We start from the raw sequence: 21,250 nt of genomic DNA on the forward strand, positions 1-21,250 counted from the left end.
GATAGAATATTGCTGAACAGCGAGTGTACCTGTCTGATTCTTGCTTTGCAAGCTTCCTCTCAGGGGTGTACTCCACTGTGTAAGGTGTGGGGTGTTGGTCTGCCCCTAGTGGGGGACGTCTCCCAGTTAGGCTACTCGGGTCAGGGACCCACTTGAGCAGGCAGTCTGTCCGTTCTCAGATCTCAACCTCCGTGTCGGGAGATCCACTGCTCTCTTCAAAGCTGTCAGACAGAGTCGTTTGCGTCTGCAGAGGCTTCTGCTGCTTTTTGTTGTTGTTGTTGTTGTTGTTGTTGTTTAGCTGTGCCCTGTCCCCAGAGGTGGAGTCTACAGAGACAGGCAGGCCTCCTTGAGCTGCTGTGAGCTCCACCCAGTTGGAGCTTCCCAGCGGCTTTGTTTATCTACTTAAGCCTCAGCAATGGCAGGCGCCCCTCCCCCAGCCTCACTGCTGCCTTGCTGTTGGATCGCAGACTGCTGTGCTAGCAATGTGGGAGGCTCCATGGGCGTGGGACCCTCCTGGCCAGGTGTGGGATATAATCTCCTGGTGTGCCCATTTGCTAAGACTCTTGGTAAAGCGCAGTATTGGGGTGGGAGTTACCCGATTTTCCAGGTGTTGTATGTCTCAGTCCCCTGGCTAGGAAAAGGGATTCCCTTCCCCCTTGCACTTCCCAGGTGAGGCGATGCCTTGCCCTGCTTCAGCTCTCGCTGGTCGGGCTGCAGCAGCTGACCAGCACCGATTGTCCGGCACTCCCCAGTGAGATGAACCCAGTACCACAGTTGAAAATGTAGAAATCACCTGTCTTCTGTGTCGCTCACGCTGGGAGCTGGAGACTGGAGCTGTTCCTATTCGGCCATGTTGCCGGAAATGTAGACTCAAAATCTTCTACATGGAAAGCTAGGTGCCCTAGCAGAGTATGTGAATGAAGGGGTGCCACTGGAACTTGGATCTCCCAAATGAGGATGAGTACAGCTTACTGTATTGTGCGCATAAGACCACACACACAGATAGATACAGAGGCACACACATGCAGTTACACACATGCATACTCACATGCATACACATGTGCACATGCACGCTCACATGCATGCACAGGTATGTGCACACACGCATGCACTCACACATACATGCACACACAATGCACTCATGCACACACGTGCAATCACATGTGCATGCACTCACACACATGCAAACACACACTAACACAATGCATGCACAAACGCATGCATGCACACACACATGCACTCACACACATGCATGCACACACACACATGCACTCACACACACATGCATGCACACACACTTCTGTCTCTGACTTTTGTCCTTTTCTCAAACCCGCCTTCTCCTTGACCACCTGCAGCACTGGAGTGCCCAGAGAACAGCCACTTTGAGGAGTGTATAACATGTACAGAGACCTGTGAGACCCTTGCCCTGGGCCCCATCTGCGTGGATAGCTGCTCTGAGGGATGTCAGTGTGATGAGGGCTACGCTCTACTGGGCAGCCAGTGTGTCACGCGGAGTGAGTGTGGCTGCAACTTTGAGGGGCACCAACTTGTCACCAATGAGACCTTCTGGGTGGACCTGGACTGCCAGATCTTCTGCTATTGCAATGGCACAGACAACAGTGTCCACTGTGAGACCGTGCCCTGCAAGGATGATGAGTACTGCATGGAGGAGGGCGGCCTGTACTACTGCCAAGCCCGCACCGACGCCTCCTGCATCGTCTCAGGCTATGGCCACTACCTCACCTTTGATGGCTTCTCCTTTGACTTCCAGACCAGCTGCCCGCTCATCCTGTGCACCACAGGAAGCAGGCCGAGCTCAGACTCTTTCCCCAAGTTTGTTGTCACAGCCAAGAATGAGGACCGGGACCCGTCACTGGCCTTGTGGGTTAAGCAGGTGGACGTGACCGTGTTTGGCTACAGCATCGTGATCCACCGAGCCTACAAGCACACTGTGCTGGTGAGTAGTCACGGGGCTCCCTCAAGAGGGGAGTCGTAGAGACGTAAGGATGGGGTCAGCAAGCCAGGCTGCAGTTGAATCAGGCAGGTCCGGAATCCAAAGAAAATCATAGTATATTAAAGCAGAGAGAGGCCCTAGAGATTTTTGGTCACTTCATCTTACAGAGAAGGAAACAGAGGCTCAGAGAAATAAATGATTTGCCCAAGTCACATACACCAAGTTAGGAGGCAGAGCCAGCTCTGGAAGTGGGCCTTTCATGTGGCAGCGGAGTATGTTGGAGAGAGCACAGACCGGGGTTAGCATCCCTGCTTGGTGGCTGCTGTGTGACTTCAGGCAGTCACTTAACCTCCTAGCTTGGTCACTCCACCTGTAAAAGAAATGCCTACCTTGTACAGACTAGGCCTCCCTAACTGATGCTATTGTCCTCATCCACCCACTTCCCTTTTTTGAGATCAGGGTGATATTCACCTGTTCTGGCCTCCCTCCATCTCTCCTGGTCTCCCTTTTGGCACCCACAGGATTTGTAAGTTCACACATTTGGAGGACTCGTGGCTCTCCTACAATCCCTTTACTCACTTAGGCTTCAACTCACTCTTTCTAAGCTTCCCACCCTTTTCACCCAAAGAGCACTTCCTTGACCACGAAGACAGGGGCAGTGGGGCTGAGGAGCTCTGTGCACTCCTCGTCTGGCCTGCAGACATCAGCCCCAGCCACAGGCCCAGCCATTCTTTCTCCAGGGTCCTGCTCTGCACATGACTTGAAATGCTAAGAAGCAAGCCAACGGCCTCTGCTTTAGCATTTCAGAGAGCTGATTTAGGGTGTTTGCCTTCTTGACATTATCATCACAGGTCTGTGTCATAATTTTTCTATCTCTAAAGGGACTCTTTTTCATCTTGTATACATTGTGTTAGAAATTCTGAGCTATACTGAACTAAACTATCTAAACCTAACTAAAGAGCTCCCTGGGCAACTATACTGACTTCTTTTTCTGCCTCGGGATTTCTTCAACTTCCTTCTCTGACAAAGAGAGGTTCCCAAGCCTTTCAAGTTTATTGAAAATCTTCCTTTTTAGCATCTAAGGGAGCAATTTCACTGTGTCATCCTCTTCCCTTGCTTGCACACCACAAACCTAAATTCCAGTTGTTTTCCTTTCTGCTCATCCTAATGGTTTATTCCAGTAGCCATTATTGCATTCATCAGGCTGTATTTTTCGTGATCTTCATGTCTAAAGCTCTCTCACTTCTAATCATGGGCTTCATAAGGGCAGGAACCATACCTAATTCATCTTTATGTTGAATGAATGGGCAACCCCCTGCACCTAGTGACACTCGAAACACTGGTCAAATGAATGAATGAGGCTGGGCATGGCGGCTCATGTCTGTAATCCCAGCACTTTGGGAAGCCAAGACAGGTGGATCAGAAGGTCAAGGGTTCAAGACCAGCCTGCCCAAGATGGTGAAAGCCCGTCTCTATTAAAAATACAAAAATTAGCCAGGCATAGTGGTGGGCACCTGTAATCCCAGCTACTCGGGAGGCTGAGGCAGAGAAATGCTTGAACCCGGGAGGTGGAGATTGCAGTGAGGTGAAATTATGCTATTGCACTCCAGCCTGGGTGACAGAGTGAGACTCTGTTCCCCCGACCCCCCAAAAAAAGAATGAATGAAACGACACAATAACCCCTTTCTTCCAGGGTTCCCATGATTTTGTCACAGTGCTAGTTACTGTTTCAACAATCTGAGAGGTTACATTGCCACTGAGGCAAGTTAGGACTGTGTCAGAGTCTTGGCTTTCAGCCACATAAGAGTTCTAGATGTTTGGATAGTCAAAGCTACCCATTATGACAACTTCCCTCTATCCATTTTCATCTTACGTTAAAACAAATGTATCGGTCGTTTTGCCCACATTGCTTGCGTTGTATTTGTCCTTTACTCTTTGTTTCCTTTTGTGATGTCTTTCCACCCTTAGATTTAGGTGTTTTCATGCAGTTACTTATCTCTTTGATACTCGCTGCTCTTCTGCCTTTCTGCCTTTCAGGTTTTTCTTTTCTTTTAAAATGTAATCTGTTCATGGGTCCTGTCTCATCTAGTTTAAGATGAATTGTGTTTTCTGCCTCGTGTTACACACTGTCTGCATTTAGGTACCTCAACACCTGAGGCTACGCATGTTGGCTTCAGACATCCTCCCAGTTCTTTTCAGGTATAGACTGTGGGGTCCTCGTGAGCACCTACTCTTCTTTCATGCTACCCTTCCCTCTCCTTCACAATAAACGACTTCCCACTGTCTCTAGGCATTTCCTTCCCTTTCCCTCTACTTTAGGGTTAAGCCCCCAGTGGGTTAGCTCTCCTTCCAGGCATGTGCTCTGCCCCAGTCTCACAAGATGCACTTATTGCTAAAGTCCCAAGACCACACAGCAGACTTCTTCCTCACAGAGAGATGGAGAGGGGGGTGTGAATTAGTTTATTAAGGTCTGCCATTATGAAATACCACAGACTGGGCGGCCTAAAACAACAGCAACTCATTCTTTCCCAGTTCTGGAGGCTGTAAGTCCAAAGTCAAGGTGGTGGCAGGTTCAGACTCCCCAGGAGGTCCTGGGGAAGCACCACCCCCTACCTCTCTCATAGCTTCTGGTGGCTGTGGGCAATCCTCAATGTTCCTTACCTTGTGGCAGCATAAACTCCAGTCTCTGCCTCCATCTTTACATGGCCTCCTTCCCTCTGTGTCTCCTGTTTTCTCTGTGTCCAAATCTCCTTCTCCTTTTAAGAACACCATTCACTGGAGTTAACCCCACCTAATCCAGGGTGACCTCATCTTAACTTGATCACATCGACAAAGCCCCTATTTCCAATCAGTCCATTCACAGGTCCTGGGGGTTAAGGTCTCAACATTTGTTTTGGGGGGACACAGTGTAACCCACAACAGGGGGTCAAGGAGAAATGGATTAAAGAGGTGGGGGGAGTTCTTGCTAGGGTACTTCTTTCTAAGTCACTGAGATGTCCTAAGTGCTCAAGTTGGAAACAGAGTATACAGCTTTCAAACCCTTGACAAGAAGAACAAGTTCAGGGGGCATCGAGGGTTCTTTTCTTTCGAGGCATAGGGGATAGATTTAACAGTTACTTCAGATTATTAAAATGCATTGCAGAATCTGCTTATTCAATGATTTGCATTTGTTTTCCCATGATGTTTTTATTAGTCACCATCTCTCCCTGAGCCTGAAGAATAATGGCCGTTAGGATGACAGTGTGAAATGAAGTGCTGGGTAAAACACAGCCTAGAGTGCAGGTCACTGCTGGGGCCCTCAGAAATGGAGGGTGATAAGAAAGTGCTTCCTTGGGACACAGGGTTCTTCTATGACTCTGACCTTTCCCTGCATTCAGCAGCACCACAGGACATGGGAAAATCCACTAAGCCAAGAGAAGCTAGAAATAAATGTGCTATCTACAGACCAGACAGGGTAGGGGGGTGAGCTGCAGAAGGTGAGCCACTCCTGGGGGCACCGCCATAACCCATCTCAGCCATCCACAGCCAGAGCTCATCAGAGACTGCCTCACTCCTGCCCCTACCCCCAGGCTTCATCACAGCCAAGTCTGACATGATTCAGGCCAACCGGGAGGTTTTCAGGGTCCTCGTAGCCTGTGTCTTTATCATTTATTGCCAGAAGAGTGGGGTTTTGAGCATCACTCTGGCTTGGTTTAGTGTCTTGAGCTTCTATTGATGCTTATTCTCTACCAAGTCCTGGGGGTAGAAAAATGAATCAAATATGGCCTCTGTCCTAAAAGAGTCTAGTGCTAGAGACAGACATGTTGGCAATTAATGTCTGTGTAACATGAAGAGCTACAAAAATGTTGCTCATGGAGGGTGTGAGAGCACAGAGGAGGGGTTGCCTAAATCAGCTGCGAGGACCTCAGGGAGGGCTTCCTGGAAGAGAAGACCCAGAGTTGATCACTGGAGGATTACACTTGCCAGGCCAAGAAGGAGGTGAAGGTGTCCACGAAAAGGAAATATTGGTGAAGACTCGGGGTGGGTAGCAAAGTGAGGGATGCAGGGAGACTTTGCTGCAGAAGATCTTGTTGGAGAACTAGGTCAAGGTCTGTTGTTTAAAGGAAAACTGTCTCCAAAAACTCTAATATGTGGTCTTATTTCCAATACTTAAATATTTGAAATACACTTCCCCCGACTCCTGCCACACCTTCTCATCATCCTCTGCGACTTCCTCCTCCATCCATCAAGCCTGTTGCCATTCTAGCCTCTCCCTTTTCCTCTGACCTCCTGCCTCTGAGCTCCTGCCTCTGAGCTCCCTCTTTTCCTCCATTTCTCACTCACAGAGAGGCAGGGCAGTGGTGCCAGGGTGGAGGCGGCATGCGTGGGGTTTCTGAGACAGAGAAGCCGAGCCTGTCTGAGTCGAGGGTGTTCCTTTCTCAAAGCTCTCCTTGGCAATGGCAGAATTTGCAAGCCTTTAGCTTCATCCAATTATATTGCCTCCCCAAGGCATTGCCTCCTGCGTGACATCAGGTAGCCAGAAATATAGAATGCAAGGTAACTTAGGAAGAAAAGCCAGCTGGCACCAATTGGCCTCTGAGTGCAAGGCTTTTACTTTATTTGCTGTGAACTTTCAGGATAGATCAGAGTCTCCATGGCCTGATCTCGCTCCTCCTCTCACCCTCCATGCACCTTGTCCCTTAAATGACTATCACTGTATCCTCTCCACCTCCTCCCTTCCAAGTGCCGAGAATGAGGCATCTCTTCTCCTCCCATGGCTGCTTTCCCCCTCTGCCATCTCTTTGTTGCCTTCCCTGGGATCTTGGCCCTCTGTTGTCTCCTCTCCCTTCTGTGTCTTTCTACAGCATCCTTCTCTTCAACCCATAAACATGTTCATTCTCAAACAAGCCTTGCCCCCAGTTCCCCACTAGCTTCAATCCAATCTCTCTCCTTCCATTTCTGGTCAGACTCTTAAGAGCATCATCTCTGCTTCTGAATCTCCTGTTTGTTACTTTATTTGCTATTTGTTTCTGCAATCCAAATTCTGGCCTCATCTTCCTACTTAAATTATTAAGATTGTGATGCTTTTGTTTTACAAAACAAATGGGTGTTTTGCAGGCTTTATCTCATAGGCCGCTTTGCCATGTGTGTACTGGATACAAGGCCCTTCATGATCCAGGCCCTCCCCACCTGTCCATTTTCATCTCCCACCACTCCCAAGGCCACACGCTATGCCCCAGCAGCACTAAATTGCTGTAATTATTCATATTTATCAGGATATTTTTCCCTTACCTACCTGGGCCTTTGCTGGGACTGAGTGAGCCCTTTACTTCGAATTCCCTTGTCTTCACTCCCACCCCTCCTTGATGGGCCAACTCCTCCTCCTCCTTTGAGACCGGGTGCGGCCATTGTCTTCTGCAGGCAGCCCTGATTTTGTGCCCAGGCTAAGGCTGGTGCCTGTGCATCTGTTTACCTCTATCATTGCTTTTATCACATGGTATTGTTATCTGTCTGTGTACTTCCCTCTGCCACATGCCTATGAGCTCCTAGGAAAAGGCCATATGTTTTGTATCCCAGCCTTTAGCACGGTGCCTGGCACTCAGTGGTGTCAAATCAATGTCTACTGAATGAATGAATGAATTCTGCCTCAGCGAATACTCACAGAAGGAGATAGTTGAGTTTTGAAGGGTGAGCATTGCCCCAGGAAAAAGGTGGGGTCAAGGGCATCCCTGTTGTCTTAGGTCAGGTTCCCGAGAAGCAAAGTCTGAGGTGGGAAATCTTGGGAAAGTGAGGATAGCACCAGGTCAAGAGAGCTCAGCAGGGCTGTGGTCCAAGCTGCAGAACAGCTTTAGCCTGGGCTAGTGAGAGCCCTGGCACTCGACTCACAGTGTCAGCCAGTCATTGGCCAAGGGCTACCCTTGGATTAGGGGGTCAGAATCTTCTGGGAAACGTGGTTCCCATGGGGCCAAGGCCGGCTGTGAATTATCATTAGCCCATAGTCGCAGGGCCTGGGACTGGGGGCCCTGGGTGGAGCACGGAAAGCATCCATCACACTCACAGCACAGGAAATGCAGGGTGGAATGGCACAGCTTGGTTCATTTAGGGAACTGCAAACTGTTGGGTGTTGCTGGTGTGCAGGAAGCCAATGGGGTGGATCTGAGAGGCAGGGCCAGTTCCTGGAGAGCTCAGGGTGAAGTGCTAAGAATATCAGACACTTTACTCAAGCCCTGGAGAGGGCTTTCAGGATTGGATTAACTGCTTTCAATTGCATTAAGATTATTGGCGTGGCGGTAGTGACTGAATGGAGGGGCAATCCTGGGGCCAGCGAGACAAGTTAGGAGAGTACGCTACAGTCAAGGTGAAAGGTGATGAGAGTCTGAACCAAGGCAGGAGAAGGCGTGGAAAGTGGTGTCAGCCAAGAGAGAGAGGAAGGAGGTTGGGGGAAGGGATTTCTGGTCAGAGCAATCTTAAAACAGCTGCTTCTCCCACAAGGCATGCCACCTCCCCCATGAGCCCTTGCTGCAGTGAGCAAGCTGCCTGTCCATCTTCCATCATGCACTAACCTGGCCACAGGCTGTAGGATTTGGCTCCTCTGAATCAAAATAGTTCAAGGGCAGTGCAGTCCTGGAGTTTACTGTTAAGGGATTTCCCTCTTGTCTGAATTTAAAAATATGTGGGAGGAAACGTATGTCAAGTGCCCCCTTCGTGGGAGACATTGTGCTGGGTGCCTGGGGGGTAATGAGGGGAAGGTGGGCATAAAGATCAGTAAAATGTGGTTCCTGCCCTCAAGTTGCCCATAATTGTAGGTGAGATGGAAGAGCGTACACCAGTCATAACATAAGGCAGATTGTGATGTGTGCTGCAATACAGTGTCTGCAGGCTTGATCCTGGCCAGCGGTAGAGAGGAATACAAGAGAAGTATAAATAACCTGCCCTGGTTTCCCAGACAAGGGAGTGATTAATTCTGACCACGGGCTCAGAAAATCTTGCCTTACAGAAGAGGCAACATTGGAGCAGGGTCTGGAGGATGAGAGGGATGTTGATGGGCGGAGAGTGGCATTTCAGACAGAGGGAACAGCAAAGTGAAGCCATCCTTAAAGAAAAAAGAAATCTCGAAGGAATTAATACACTGGGGCTTGCCTAAAATAAATTCCATGGTAGAGCTAGAAATAGAAACACAAGAGTTCTATGTTTTGGTATTTCAGTCTAAACTTTAATTGAATTCTTATTACCTTTACATTACCTTGGAGAAAACAATTTGAACTCCTGGGGGAAATAATGCTATGTAAACAGAAGGCACTGAAATAAATAAGTATATTAGTGTACCAAGGATAGTCATTTGCATCTGTTCAAATCCTAATAATAATAGTTGACTGACATAAACAACAGTACATGCAAAGACTACATTCAACCTGCTCCAACTTCCCTCTGGGACTTGTCTTTCAAGAGACTCATTGTTAGGAGAAGAGCTGGGAAATCTCTGGGCCAACTGTGTTTCTCCCCCTCATCTCTCCTCTTATAGGTCAACAGTGAACGGCTCTATCTGCCCCTGAAGCTGGGGCAAGGAAAGATAAATATCTTTTCCTTTGGCTTCCACGTGGTGGTGGAAACTGATTTTGGCCTGAAGGTTGTATATGACTGGAAGACCTTCCTGTCCATCACAGTCCCTCGGAGCATGCAGAACAGCACCTATGGTCTGTGCGGCCGCTACAACGGCAACCCTGACGACGACCTGGAGATGCCCATAGGTCTGCTCGCATCCAGCGTCAATGAGTTTGGGCAGAGCTGGGTGAAGAGGGACACCTTCTGCCAGGTGGGCTGTGGGGACCGCTGTCCGTCCTGTGCCAAGGTAGAAGGTTTCTCCAAAGTGCAGCAGCTGTGCAGCCTGATCCCCAACCAGAATGCTGGCTTCTCCAAGTGTCACAGCAAAGTTAACCCCACCTTCTTCTACAAGAACTGCCTGTTTGACTCTTGCATCGATGGGGGCGCGGTGCAGACCGCCTGTAGCTGGCTGCAGAACTACGCCAGCACCTGCCAGACTCAGGGGATCACGGTGACTGGCTGGAGGAACTACACATCCTGCAGTGAGTCCTTCTCATTGTCGCTCCTTGTAGCTTCTCTTCTTTCTTGATTGCTCTGGGAAGGCTAGTCTTCCATCTCCCTAGAAGTCAGAACATATTGAGTAGCAGTTTAAGGATATGCACTTTGGAACTGAGTTTGTTATCTGAATGAAGCATGACATGTAACCTCCTGGAGCCTCCATGTCCTTATTGGTAAAATGGAGTTAATATCACTTATTTCATGGGTTACCCTGAGGATGAAATAAGGTCATGCATATAAATCACAGAGTATTGCACGTGGCATTTGGACGCACAAAGTTCGCAATAGAATGCTAACAAGAGATTAATGAAAGAAGGATAAGTTTTAGCAGCACCTCATGGGCCCATCCTTGTGTCAGTAATCCACATGCTTTGTCTAAGCATGTTATTCTATTTGATTCATATGTGTCATGTTTCAGTCTTTGTGTTTATGAAACAGAGCAGAATATTAAGAGTACATTAGAGAAGGAACTAGAGCCCCTGGATTCTAGCCTTTACTCTGTCTTTAAGGATCTGTGTGACCTTGGGGCAATTCACTTTTCCTCCCTGGTTCTCAGTTTCCCCTTCCATAAAGCAGTGGTAATGCTGCCTTTACTGTTTATGCCTCAGAAACGTCCAGGGGATCCAATTAGGTAATTGAAAGCCAGGCGCACTCTGTGCATTCTAAGCGGTATTGTTATATTAATGGCTTGCTCTGAGCCAAGACCCCATGCTAAACATTTTATCAATATACCTCATTTATTCTTCTCAATGACCCAATTAGTCAAGGAGCAACTGAAACTCAGAGGAATGAAGTAACTGCCTAAGGTCATATAATCTGAGTGGCAAAGTCAGGACTTGAGCTTCTAACCCAAAGCCCAGGCTCCCAACCCATATACTATACTGCTGGACTATGTACTGGGATAATTTACCTGCATTTAGCACATAAGAATAGGAAAAACTTGGGGGAAAAAAAACACTGTTGGTCTTTAGCTAACCTGCTTTGATCTATTTTCCTGTCTCAATCTCAATAATAGCATATTTCTTTAAAAAGCATATTCCCTTTAGAAGGTCTGTAGCTCTTTTAAAACTACAAATTGATCCAGAATGCATAGAGCTCTAAATAAGTGATACAGCAGGGTCCCCAGAGAATCAACTCCCATCTTCATCCTGGAAAAGGAAATTCAGATGAAAAACCAGAAACAGCATTGTGCTTTAACACTCACACAGTCAGTTTACATTCCACACAACTGGATTCATGTCGATTGTAAGGGAAGGGTGGGAGGAAGATGAAGGCAGGGAACAGATGCCAACCCCATTTCATCCAGGCTCAGTCCCTGAGTGGGTGAGGCCAGGCAGGGTAGGGAATGGTGCCAGTAGGGATGACAGTCCAGACGAACTGGCCTCTGATGACTTCAATAAAATAAATACACCTATAAGAAAGCTTGGGTCTGGGTAAATCCCCAGAGCTACTCTGGATTCATTGGGGTCATTCCAGTAAGACCAGAGAGCTTGTCTTCCTCTAAATCAGAAAACCAAGCTTTGGACCCAGAGGCCTAAACATGGTGCAGAATGGGGAAGCTGTTTCGGAAGGGAAAGCTCGCCTGTTTCCCCTCGAGACATGTTACAGAGACTTCCCTCTTCACCTGCAGCCATGCCATGCTGGGTGTACCGCTCTCAGGGTGGCTGGGGTGGGGACAGGCATGCCAAAAACCAATGCTTCCAACTGCAACAAATAGGGAAGTGCACACAGGGGCTAAAGCCAGGAACTCTCACCTCAATTGATGGGTCTTAATTTTTGTCACTCATGAGAAGGAAAAGAAATTGAGTCAGCAAGGCCTCACAACCTTACCCCCAAGAAAGAAAGGCCCCCACAACAAAGCTTGGCTAGGGATAAAGGATAAGAAGGTGATTTTTCTTGTCTTTCTCTCCCTTCTACCAGCAACCCTTTCCTCTCCCCTCCCAAATTTCTGTCCAAACATTGGTTGCCTCCTCTCTACCCTGGCTTGCTAGTAATGGGAGCTCTACCCATGGCACCCAGAGCCGAGTCTGCCCTGCCTCATCCTCAGTCTCGGGTCCTATCCCTTGCCCTCTACCAGCTTCCCACCAGCACGTCCCAGGCTGATACGCCAGGGCCAGCAGGTAACTTAGAATCGTTCCCATCACAAGGAGACTTAGACCTTCCCTACCTTGACGTTTCAAGATAGGGGTAAAGATCCAAAAGTTAGAGCACCTGAGGAGATGGTGGTAATGAATGGCAAAAAGAAAAACTAAAATAGGAGAAAAAATATATGTTTTAAAGCTGGTATGGAGGTCAGGTTGGGGGAGAGGGTGTGGCTAGAGGCAACTTCCTTTTCCATTTTGAATCTCAGAAGCAGAGAAAAGCTTTGGGAGACTGAGTCCTAATTCAGCCATTTGACCTAAGAATAGGATTGTTTTAACTGTAGCTGATATGACTCCACATCATGTGAGGACAGGCCCCATCTCTCTCCAACTCTCGTTCTACCAAAAATTAATCCAAGCATCTCATCCAATGCTTGATATGAGAAATGGTGCTTTAGGAGCAAAGGGGTTAACCTAGAACTGCCCATCAAACTTGTGCTTTTTTGGTAACAAGGTAGAATGCTGGTGTTTTTCAATGATCTGACCGTTCCTATCAATGGGATAATTTATTACTCAATTACCTTATTTGTAAACTCATTGGAAAATCTTGTAACCTAAGTTGAGCAAATAGGCTTACAGGGAGAAGGGAAGGTAAATTGTCTTAATTACTAGCCCCTCCTTAAAATTCATTGAGCTGAGTCTATCATTCTTTCAGTCCCTTAATGGGGGACTGTAATTAGGGCATTCAATGGTGAGAGGAGAAAGAGAAGGAAATAAAAAAGGAATAAATGACAGTTCCTTAGCTCTCACTATGTGCCAGGTTCTAAGTGGGATCTGGGGACTCATGCATTTACTTCTCATTGCGACCCTGTCAAGTAGGCACTACTCATGATCCCATTTTCTATAGGAAGAAACTGAAGCTCAGAGAAATGAAGTCACTTTCCCGAGGAAGGTGGCCTGGGTAAGTTGGAAAGTGGCTCCTGAGACAGTGCTCTCCCTTCTGTGCAATGCTGCCTCTCTGAGCCTGGTCACCCAGTGCCTAACTTGTGGCCAAAGTTGGTTGTCATCGTCATTTTCCCTTTTATTGGAGGCAGCTGCTGCTACTTCAGAGTGCTGAGTACAAAGTCTGATAATTAAGATTTGTCTTACATTTTCTCCAAACATCTAATAAATTCCTGTTGAATAATTGTTAAAAAAAATTCCTTCTACGATTACAACTATTACTACCATGAATTGCAGAAGTTATTATTGAAGTACCCGGCACTATATGAGGCGCTTTATGAATTATATCTTATTTTATTTTGATAACTACTTGATGAGGGAGATATTATGATCCCAGTTTTATAGATGAGAAAACAGAGTTTTAGAGAGAGCAAGTAACCTGTCCATAGTGACACTGCTTAATGGCAGAGCGAGGCCTCAAATCCAGGTTGGCCTGATTCCAAAGCCCCTGTTTATTCTGTTGAGCTGAATTGCTTTTTAGGGGCACCATTCATCCTGTCTACCAAGGCACAGATGCTGGGTATGGCAAGGGACACATTCTTGACCATGGTACAAATCCAGGTGCAGAGCCCAGGTCATCACTCCACAGCTCGCAGTATATCATTTGGTGGGGAGAGAGAAGCAGTGGATCAGTACTAGAAATCTGAAAGTTTGTTTTCCAAGAATCAAGTGTTTCTTAACCATCTGCCATGTTCTCACACTGTTTGGGGTGGCATGGAAGAATCAGAGTGCGAAACGTGGTGTTTATCATCCAGTTGGAGAAATAGACCCATTTGAAATACTTGAAATAACAAACATCTCTAAATTAGTAATACCTCTTCCCAAATATTACAGTGTATTGCAGACCTTCAGTCACTGTTAACACGGGCATATGAACAAGTTAAACAAATAAATAATAAAAATAAAACAAGTGAATACTGGCACATGAACAGAAAGACCAACCAAGGGAAAGAAGAGAAAGTTCAGAAACAAGCCCAAACACTAAAGAGAAATTAGCATATGGTAAAGTTGGCATTTCAAAGTACTGGGAAAACATATTTGTTATTCAGTAAATAGTAAAAGGTCAAAGGGCAAACTAGCTGGGAAAAGCTAAATCCTTCCTTCATTTCTTACTCCAAAATAAAATCCAGGCAGAACAAAGATTACACATAAAAAAATTAAATCACAAAAATACTAGAAGAAAACAAAGGAGTGTTCTTGATAATCTTGCAGTGGAGAGAACGTTTCAGAACAAATTATCCAAAGTTAAAAGGGAAATTTGATAAATTTCATTACATTAAAAATTTTACATCTTTCCATGGCAGAGAGATAAACAACTTCAAAAAAAGTTAGAAAATTATTTAAAAATGAATGCAAAGTCAAAAGACAAATGATTAATATTTTGTAACACATAGGACATACCACAAAGGCCTATTTTAATTCTTTTTTTTTTTTTTTGAGATGGAGTCTCACTGTCACCAGGCTGGAGTGCAGTGGCACGATCTCAGCTCACTGCAACCTCCAACTCCTGGGTTCAAGCAATTCTCCTGCCTCAGCCTCCCAAGTAGCTGGGACTAAAGGCAAGCGCCACCATGCCTGGCTAATTTTTGTAATTTTAGTAGAGACAGGGTTTCACCATGTTGGCCAGGCTGGTCTCAATCTCTTGATCTCGTGATCCACTGCCTTGGACTGCCAAAGTGCTGGGATTACAGGCGTGAGCCACTGCACCTGACCTGGCCTATTTTAATTTTTAAAGAACTTTTATAATTTAATAATAAAAATTTCAACAACATGAAATGTGAAAAGGATATGAAAAGGCAGTTAACAAAAAAAGACATACGAATGGATTATAAACAAATGAAAGCAAGAGGATCAACCTCACAAAGAAATGCAAACTAAATAAGGATATATAATAATAATAATAATACACATATAGCATAAGGAGACAGCACATATAGTATTTTAAGCTTGTTTCCAAGGATCAGACAATTTGGTGATAGACAATCAAGGAGAATGTGGGAAAACAAACCTCCTCCAACAGTGCAGGGAGGAAGATAAATTGGCACAGCCTCTTTAGAGGCAACTTAGTGGCATTCATACCATTTGACCCAGTAATTCCACTTTCAGTAATTTATTCTGCAGATGCCCTTACTCATGAGGGCAAAGATATACGTACAGGGATGTTCACTGCAGCATCAGCATAAACATATAAAATACACTCAGCATGCAGCAGCGCAAAAGCAATAATTTGAGGATAAATGAAATGAATATTGTCATAAAGAAAGCAATGAGCAGAAATGTGTATATATTATGCTCCCATTTATGCAAAAAATAATGGGCAGGGCATACACATATGCTTGTGTGCATATATACGCACACAAATGGGTGCTTGTATATGCATAGAACACTTCTGGAAAAATGGACTATAGTTTGGTATCAGAGGTTGCCATTTCATTATGCTTTTACTTGTATGGTTTGGATTTTCTATGCTATGCAAGTATTATGTATTAAACTACAAATGTTTTTTAAAAACATATGGTATATTGTGAGAGTGGTTATATGAATCAAAACATGTGTTAAAATTCATAGAACTGTGTACTCTAAAAGTAGATGTTACCACTAGATAATTTAATAAATGAAATAACCCCCCATATAGATACTGTATACAGTATAGGGTAGACATTCCCACACAATGGTAGTTGTGCTTTTAGTATACATTGATTGAGATAATAGCTTCTACAAAACTTTTTAAGCAAACCTATCTTTAATGATTGACTAATACTTATGGAACACTTATGTGCCAGCCACCGTCCTGAGCACACAGACTCACTTAATCCTTTGCAACCAGGCATGAAGCGAATGCTATTGGTATCTGTATGTATAGAGAAGAAAGCTGAAGCTCAGAGAGCCCGGGTGATGCTCTGGGTCTCTTACAGCTGGTTCCAGAGCCCACACCCTTCACCAGGACCCTACTTGCCTTCTATAGAAGCATCCAGATGCATTTGAAAAATGGTAGAACATAATTGATGTGAGTCAGTTTGCACAGACATGTGCACATGCACACACACGTGCACGCCAGCACGTGTACTCGTGCACACAAACACACACACACGTCCACGCCAGCACGTGTACTCATGCACACAAACACACACACACAGAGTGTACATTTGCCTTCTCAGAGATCATGGGGCTCAGGCATCTATGGATGGTAAACTGCTGGCTTAGAAAAAGGTTCTGTAGAAGCTCTGGGGTGTAGAGGAGCTGACATTGGTCTAAGAGGGAGAGCTATATGGATAAGCTGGGACTCCCACTGGGACTTGAAGAACCAGGAATTTGGATAGGCTCAGAGGATGAAGGAGGGCATGAATAAGAAAGATCAGTGTGAACGAAGACCTAGAGGCAGGAGGAGTGTGGGTGCCCTGAGAGGTTATCAGGTGACATGTCTAACTGGAGATTCAGATGTGGGGTCGGTTTAGGTGGCAGGCAATAGAGGATCTCAATGGCCAGGCTGAGGAGAGGACGACCATGATGTGAGAAGCTCCAGCCACCTCCATCTGTACATTGGCCCTTTATTTAAAAGGCAACTAATCAGACCCAGGCTTTCTGTGAGTGAAGAGGGCAGTAATGAAGAAAGGCGGCAGACCTCCTACCTCCTGCCTCTCCCTGTGCCCTTCATCCCCCTGAGTAGGTGAGCAGTGGCCGTGAGAAAACCCTCCTCGGTGCCTTGTGATCGTGTGAGTCTTGACTTGTCTGTCCTGTTCCAGCTGTCACCTGCCCTCCAAACAGCCATTACGAGAGCTGCGTGAGTGTCTGCCAGCCCCGCTGTGCTGCCATCCGCCTGAAGAGTGACTGCAGCCACTACTGCGTGGAGGGCTGTCAGTGCGACGCTGGCTACGTCCTCAACGGCAAGAGCTGCATCCTGCCCCACAGCTGCGGCTGCTACTCCGATGGCAAATATTACGAGGTATGGGAGGCCAGCCTGGCGTCCTCCTTGCCAATGATCAGATTCCTCTCCAACTCTAAGAGGTTGGTCAGATTGACCAATTTTCCCACTTCATTATGAAGAGCATCATGTTCATGGCAGGGGAGTGGGATGGGGGGTAGAGAGGCTAAGCACACTCTTCAGATGATGCTCTTGGGCACTGAGTGTCAGAAAAGCACCAGAGTGTCTCCCTCCTCCCTCCTCCACATTGGCAAGGTCTCCGGTGCTCTGCCTCCCCAACTCATTCACATTTGTGTGTCTCTGTCGTGCCTTTCTCTGTTTTCTGTCCTGTAAATCTCAGTTTGAAAGCTTCAGATACAGCTATAGTTTGGAAATATGGTGGCTGTGAATCTGACATTTGTAGCTGTCTTAGCTAAGGACATTTGTCACTGGAAAATATGGAGCTGGAGGCTGCGTGGGGCGGCCTTCCCTCTCTGGCTGTTGAGGCTCCGTGAGGGTAGCTGTGGCTGCCATCTCCACGTGTGCCATTTGTCACTGTGGATCATCCCCAGAGTTTGGTCTGGACTGCTAATGTGGTGCCCCCACATCCCACCCTCTGCGGCGCCCCCTACAGGAGTTTAAACATAGAGTTTATGAAGATGCCCTTCGCAGATGTTTATCAATAAAACATATTAGTTCACGAAATCATTTCACTTTTTGGACTTTGTAATCTTTCCATAATACTAAGCTAGAATTCCATAATACTAAGCTAGAAAAGCTCTTGAATAGACAAGGCATTTAGTTCATGGTTCGACCTCAAGCCCATTCCCTGTTTAAATGACATCAAAACCGTATGTTGGCAAGTTAGATGGTTAACAACTACGAATAATTGAGTATCTACTGTTTGCAAAGCACTGTGTTGGTGGTATTGTGGGGGATGAGAAAGCATGTCCCCTGCCTTGAGGATCTTAAAAATCTATTCAGAAGAGAGAAACAATGTACGTTAAAGAACAGGAGAACAGTTACAAAATAACCTATCAGCAAGTGAAAAATAATACCCTACAGAACTAATCAATTTTAAGTGAAAAAGAATAGTAGCATTTAAAATAAATCTAACTGAAATGTCTGAATTGGAAATCAACTAGGCGAAAAATAAATAGTAACTCCTTTTTGTAAAGATGCATTGACTCATTCAAGTTGCCCTAACTTTGGGGATAAATAAAAGAAATGTGGAAGTGACCCTCAATTTCACTTTCAGTGGAAAATTTATTTAAATGCTATATTAGAAAGATAGGGAGGAAGTAAGGTAAAATAGTGGAACTAATCAAAGGAGGCTTTTTGGGAGAGGGGGTGTTGAAATGAGCTCTTAGAAATATTATTTGAAAGGAAAAGGTAGAACATGTGGAAAAAATTAATGAATTCTGTTTTCTCACAGTTGAGGAGAAGATACAATCAGGCTCAAAACTCAAAAAGTACTCCATAAACTGTGTTCCCCAGCCCGGAGACTTACCAAAACCTATCCATCTATCAACTGTGCCATGCACCCTTGGCAGGCATTCTGAGTGTCAGTGTGGCATAATTCAATGAAACCTGGGTTCGATCCTAGCAGTACCACCGCTGGAGGTGTGACACTGAGCAAACGCTGTCATTTCTCTGAGCGTCTGTTTCCCTGTGAATGAAATGTGACTAATGATACCAACCCAGTAGGGCTGTTGGATAAATAATCTATGCTGGGTTCCTAGCCTACTGCCTGGCATCGAGTCCTTCAATAATTGGGAGCTGCTATTGTTATTGTTGTTTTGTTATTCTCTTGAGAAACATTTTGTAAACGAAAAATCCAGGCGTGTTTCTGAAAGGATGCAAATAAAAGCCCTTGGGACTCTCAGGAAAAGCATGGTCAGCTCTTGGCTGCTATTAGTACTACAGTGTAAACATTATGAACAGTTTTTCATCAGAACCTCAGTGGATTTTGACAACAGCTTACATCCGGGAAGCAGGAAACTCAGAGAACAAAGAATCCACATCTACTTGCCACCATTCCAAAGCGCTTGGGGGCTTGTTCATAGAATAAATTTCTTTGGAAATGAATAGAGACTATGCCTGGCTATTAGCATGTAGAGTGATCACCCAGCTGTCATTGTCATGTGTGATTAAGGTGAAGAAAGCAGCGTTGGGCCAGCCACTTTACTGTAATGCTCGTTTCAGGATCAGATTCTCTCGTGGATGAATTATTTACCCTTTATCATATCCACATACATCAAGTTATTTTTCTCTTTTCACCACTGTAATGTCTGACTTCTTATCAGGGAGAGGCCAAACCATCCACTCAGTTATTCTATAAATCTGATAAGAGAAATGAAGTCAATTTGTGAGGCTGTTGGCACCCAGAATATGTTATGTAAGTCTGGAAGGAGAGTAGACTTAGTTCCAGCAATGACTTCACTTTGAGGATGAAAGAATCAGCAATAGCATCTTGAAGTGCACTGCAATCGGAAAGTTGTTCTGGAAGATCTTCTCCTCTATCTATTTACCCTTGAATCTGAGTCATATCTGTAGTTGATATCCAGGGTTTTGATGTCTCTAGTTAAAGCAGAAAACTGACCAGACAGAAACATAGGCCTTTTTGTGCTGTTGAAAGATCTTTTCTGGATCACACTATTTTGGTAAGTCGATAATGCATTGAGTGCCCACATCTCTCTGACACAGTCTATTTGTTGGTACCACCTCCCACTTGGACAATCATGACCAATTTCCAACAGTTTCCTGGAATTCTTAGTCTAGAGCAAGTGCAACATCAAGAATGCAAACCCTACCAAGCAGAGTCGTGCCTGCAGATTGCCGCCTGTTTTGGGAAAAGTAGAAAATAACATTCTAGTTGTGGGACTCCTGGGAAAGAAAAGAAAAGAAAAGAATAGCTGCCTCCAGTTGAGGATACGCTATGTTGTAGGTATTTTATATAATGTTGCATAATTTCTTCACCATCTGAAAGACGATGAGCTGTTCTACTCCTGTAATAGCAGCTTCTATTTATTGAGTGCCTACCCTATGCCAGGAAGTGTGTTTTATACATCTTATTTAATTTATTCCTTACAACTGCCCTGTAAGACATTATTTTTAATTTCATTTTATTGTTATTACTTCTGAGACAGGGTCTCTCTCTGTTGCCCAGGCTGGAGTGCAGTAGCAGGATCACAACTCACTGCAGCCTCTACCTCCCAGGCTTAAGCGATCCTCCCACCTCAGCCTCTGGAGTAGCTGGGACTACAGACATGCACTACCATGCTGGTTATTATTATCATTATTATTATTACTATTATTTTGAGACAGAGTTTCGCTCTGTCGCCCAGGCTGGAGTGCCATGGCGTGATCTCGGCTCACTGCAACCCCCGCCTCCCAGGTTCAAGCGATTCTCCTGCCTCAGCCTCCCGAGCAGCTGGGACTGTAGACATGTGCCACCATGCCTGGCTAATTTTTGCATTTTTAGTAGAGATGGGGTTTCACCATGTTGGCCAGGCTGGTCTCGAACTCCTGACCTTAGGTGATCCACCCACCTCAGCCTCCTAAAGTGCTGGGATTACAGGCATGAGCCACTGCACCTGGCCTATTATTATTATTATTATTTTAAGTAGAGATGAGGTTTCGTTGTGTTGCTCAGGTTTGTCTCAAACTCCTGGGCTCAAGCAGTCCTTCCACCTCGACCTCCCAAAGTGCTGGGATTACAGGCGTGAGCCACTGCACTCAACCACAGGATACTATTAATATCTCCAATTTAGAAATGAGCAAAGTGACACTGGGGAGGTGAGTAATGTTACTCAAGATGGCACAGTGGGGGATACAGGACTAGATTGAAACTCAGGTGGTCTGATCCCAAAACGTTCCTTTCATGGACCCCAGGTGTTCTCCGGATCTCTCACATTCAGGACACATGGGAATGAAGGTACTTCCAACAGAAGTAAGTTGGAAGCAGACGAGACACAAGGAAGGGTGAGGATTGTGAAATGTGAAATGGTTAATCAGAAGTGCTGGTCATTGCTTTCTTACGACTGTTTAAAACTTGAAGGGCCAATTTATCATTCTTAAGTAAATTTTAATTTCATCTTTGAAGCAGAGTCTGTACTTGTCAGAAGTGTGATTCCTTGATGAATATTTTCTACCAAATATTCTTCCTCTTTACCTAGTTCCTCTAACAGCTGCACATTCAGGTTGACTGTGATTAGTTCTACAATCCAGCCA

General features: G+C 45.6%; 1 protein-coding gene across 5 annotated transcripts in view; it reads left to right on the forward strand.

Annotated features, from left to right (window-relative positions):
• The window catches only part of LOC105476345 (tubulin-specific chaperone cofactor E-like protein), a 167,740-nt gene that overhangs the window by 117,846 nt on the left and 28,644 nt on the right, over positions 1-21,250 (forward strand). For all 5 annotated transcript variants that reach the window (XM_071075728.1, XM_011732175.2, XM_011732179.3 and 2 more), the window contains 3 exons: positions 1,356-1,957; positions 9,456-10,017; positions 16,860-17,059. In XM_071075728.1, coding sequence (XP_070931829.1) covers positions 1,356-1,957; positions 9,456-10,017; positions 16,860-17,059 — 1,364 coding nt within the window. The remainder of the gene's footprint in view (positions 1-1,355; positions 1,958-9,455; positions 10,018-16,859; positions 17,060-21,250) is intronic.

This window comes from Macaca nemestrina, chromosome 12 (assembly GCF_043159975.1).
Source record: "Macaca nemestrina isolate mMacNem1 chromosome 12, mMacNem.hap1, whole genome shotgun sequence".
Lineage (NCBI taxonomy): Eukaryota > Metazoa > Chordata > Mammalia > Primates > Cercopithecidae > Macaca > Macaca nemestrina.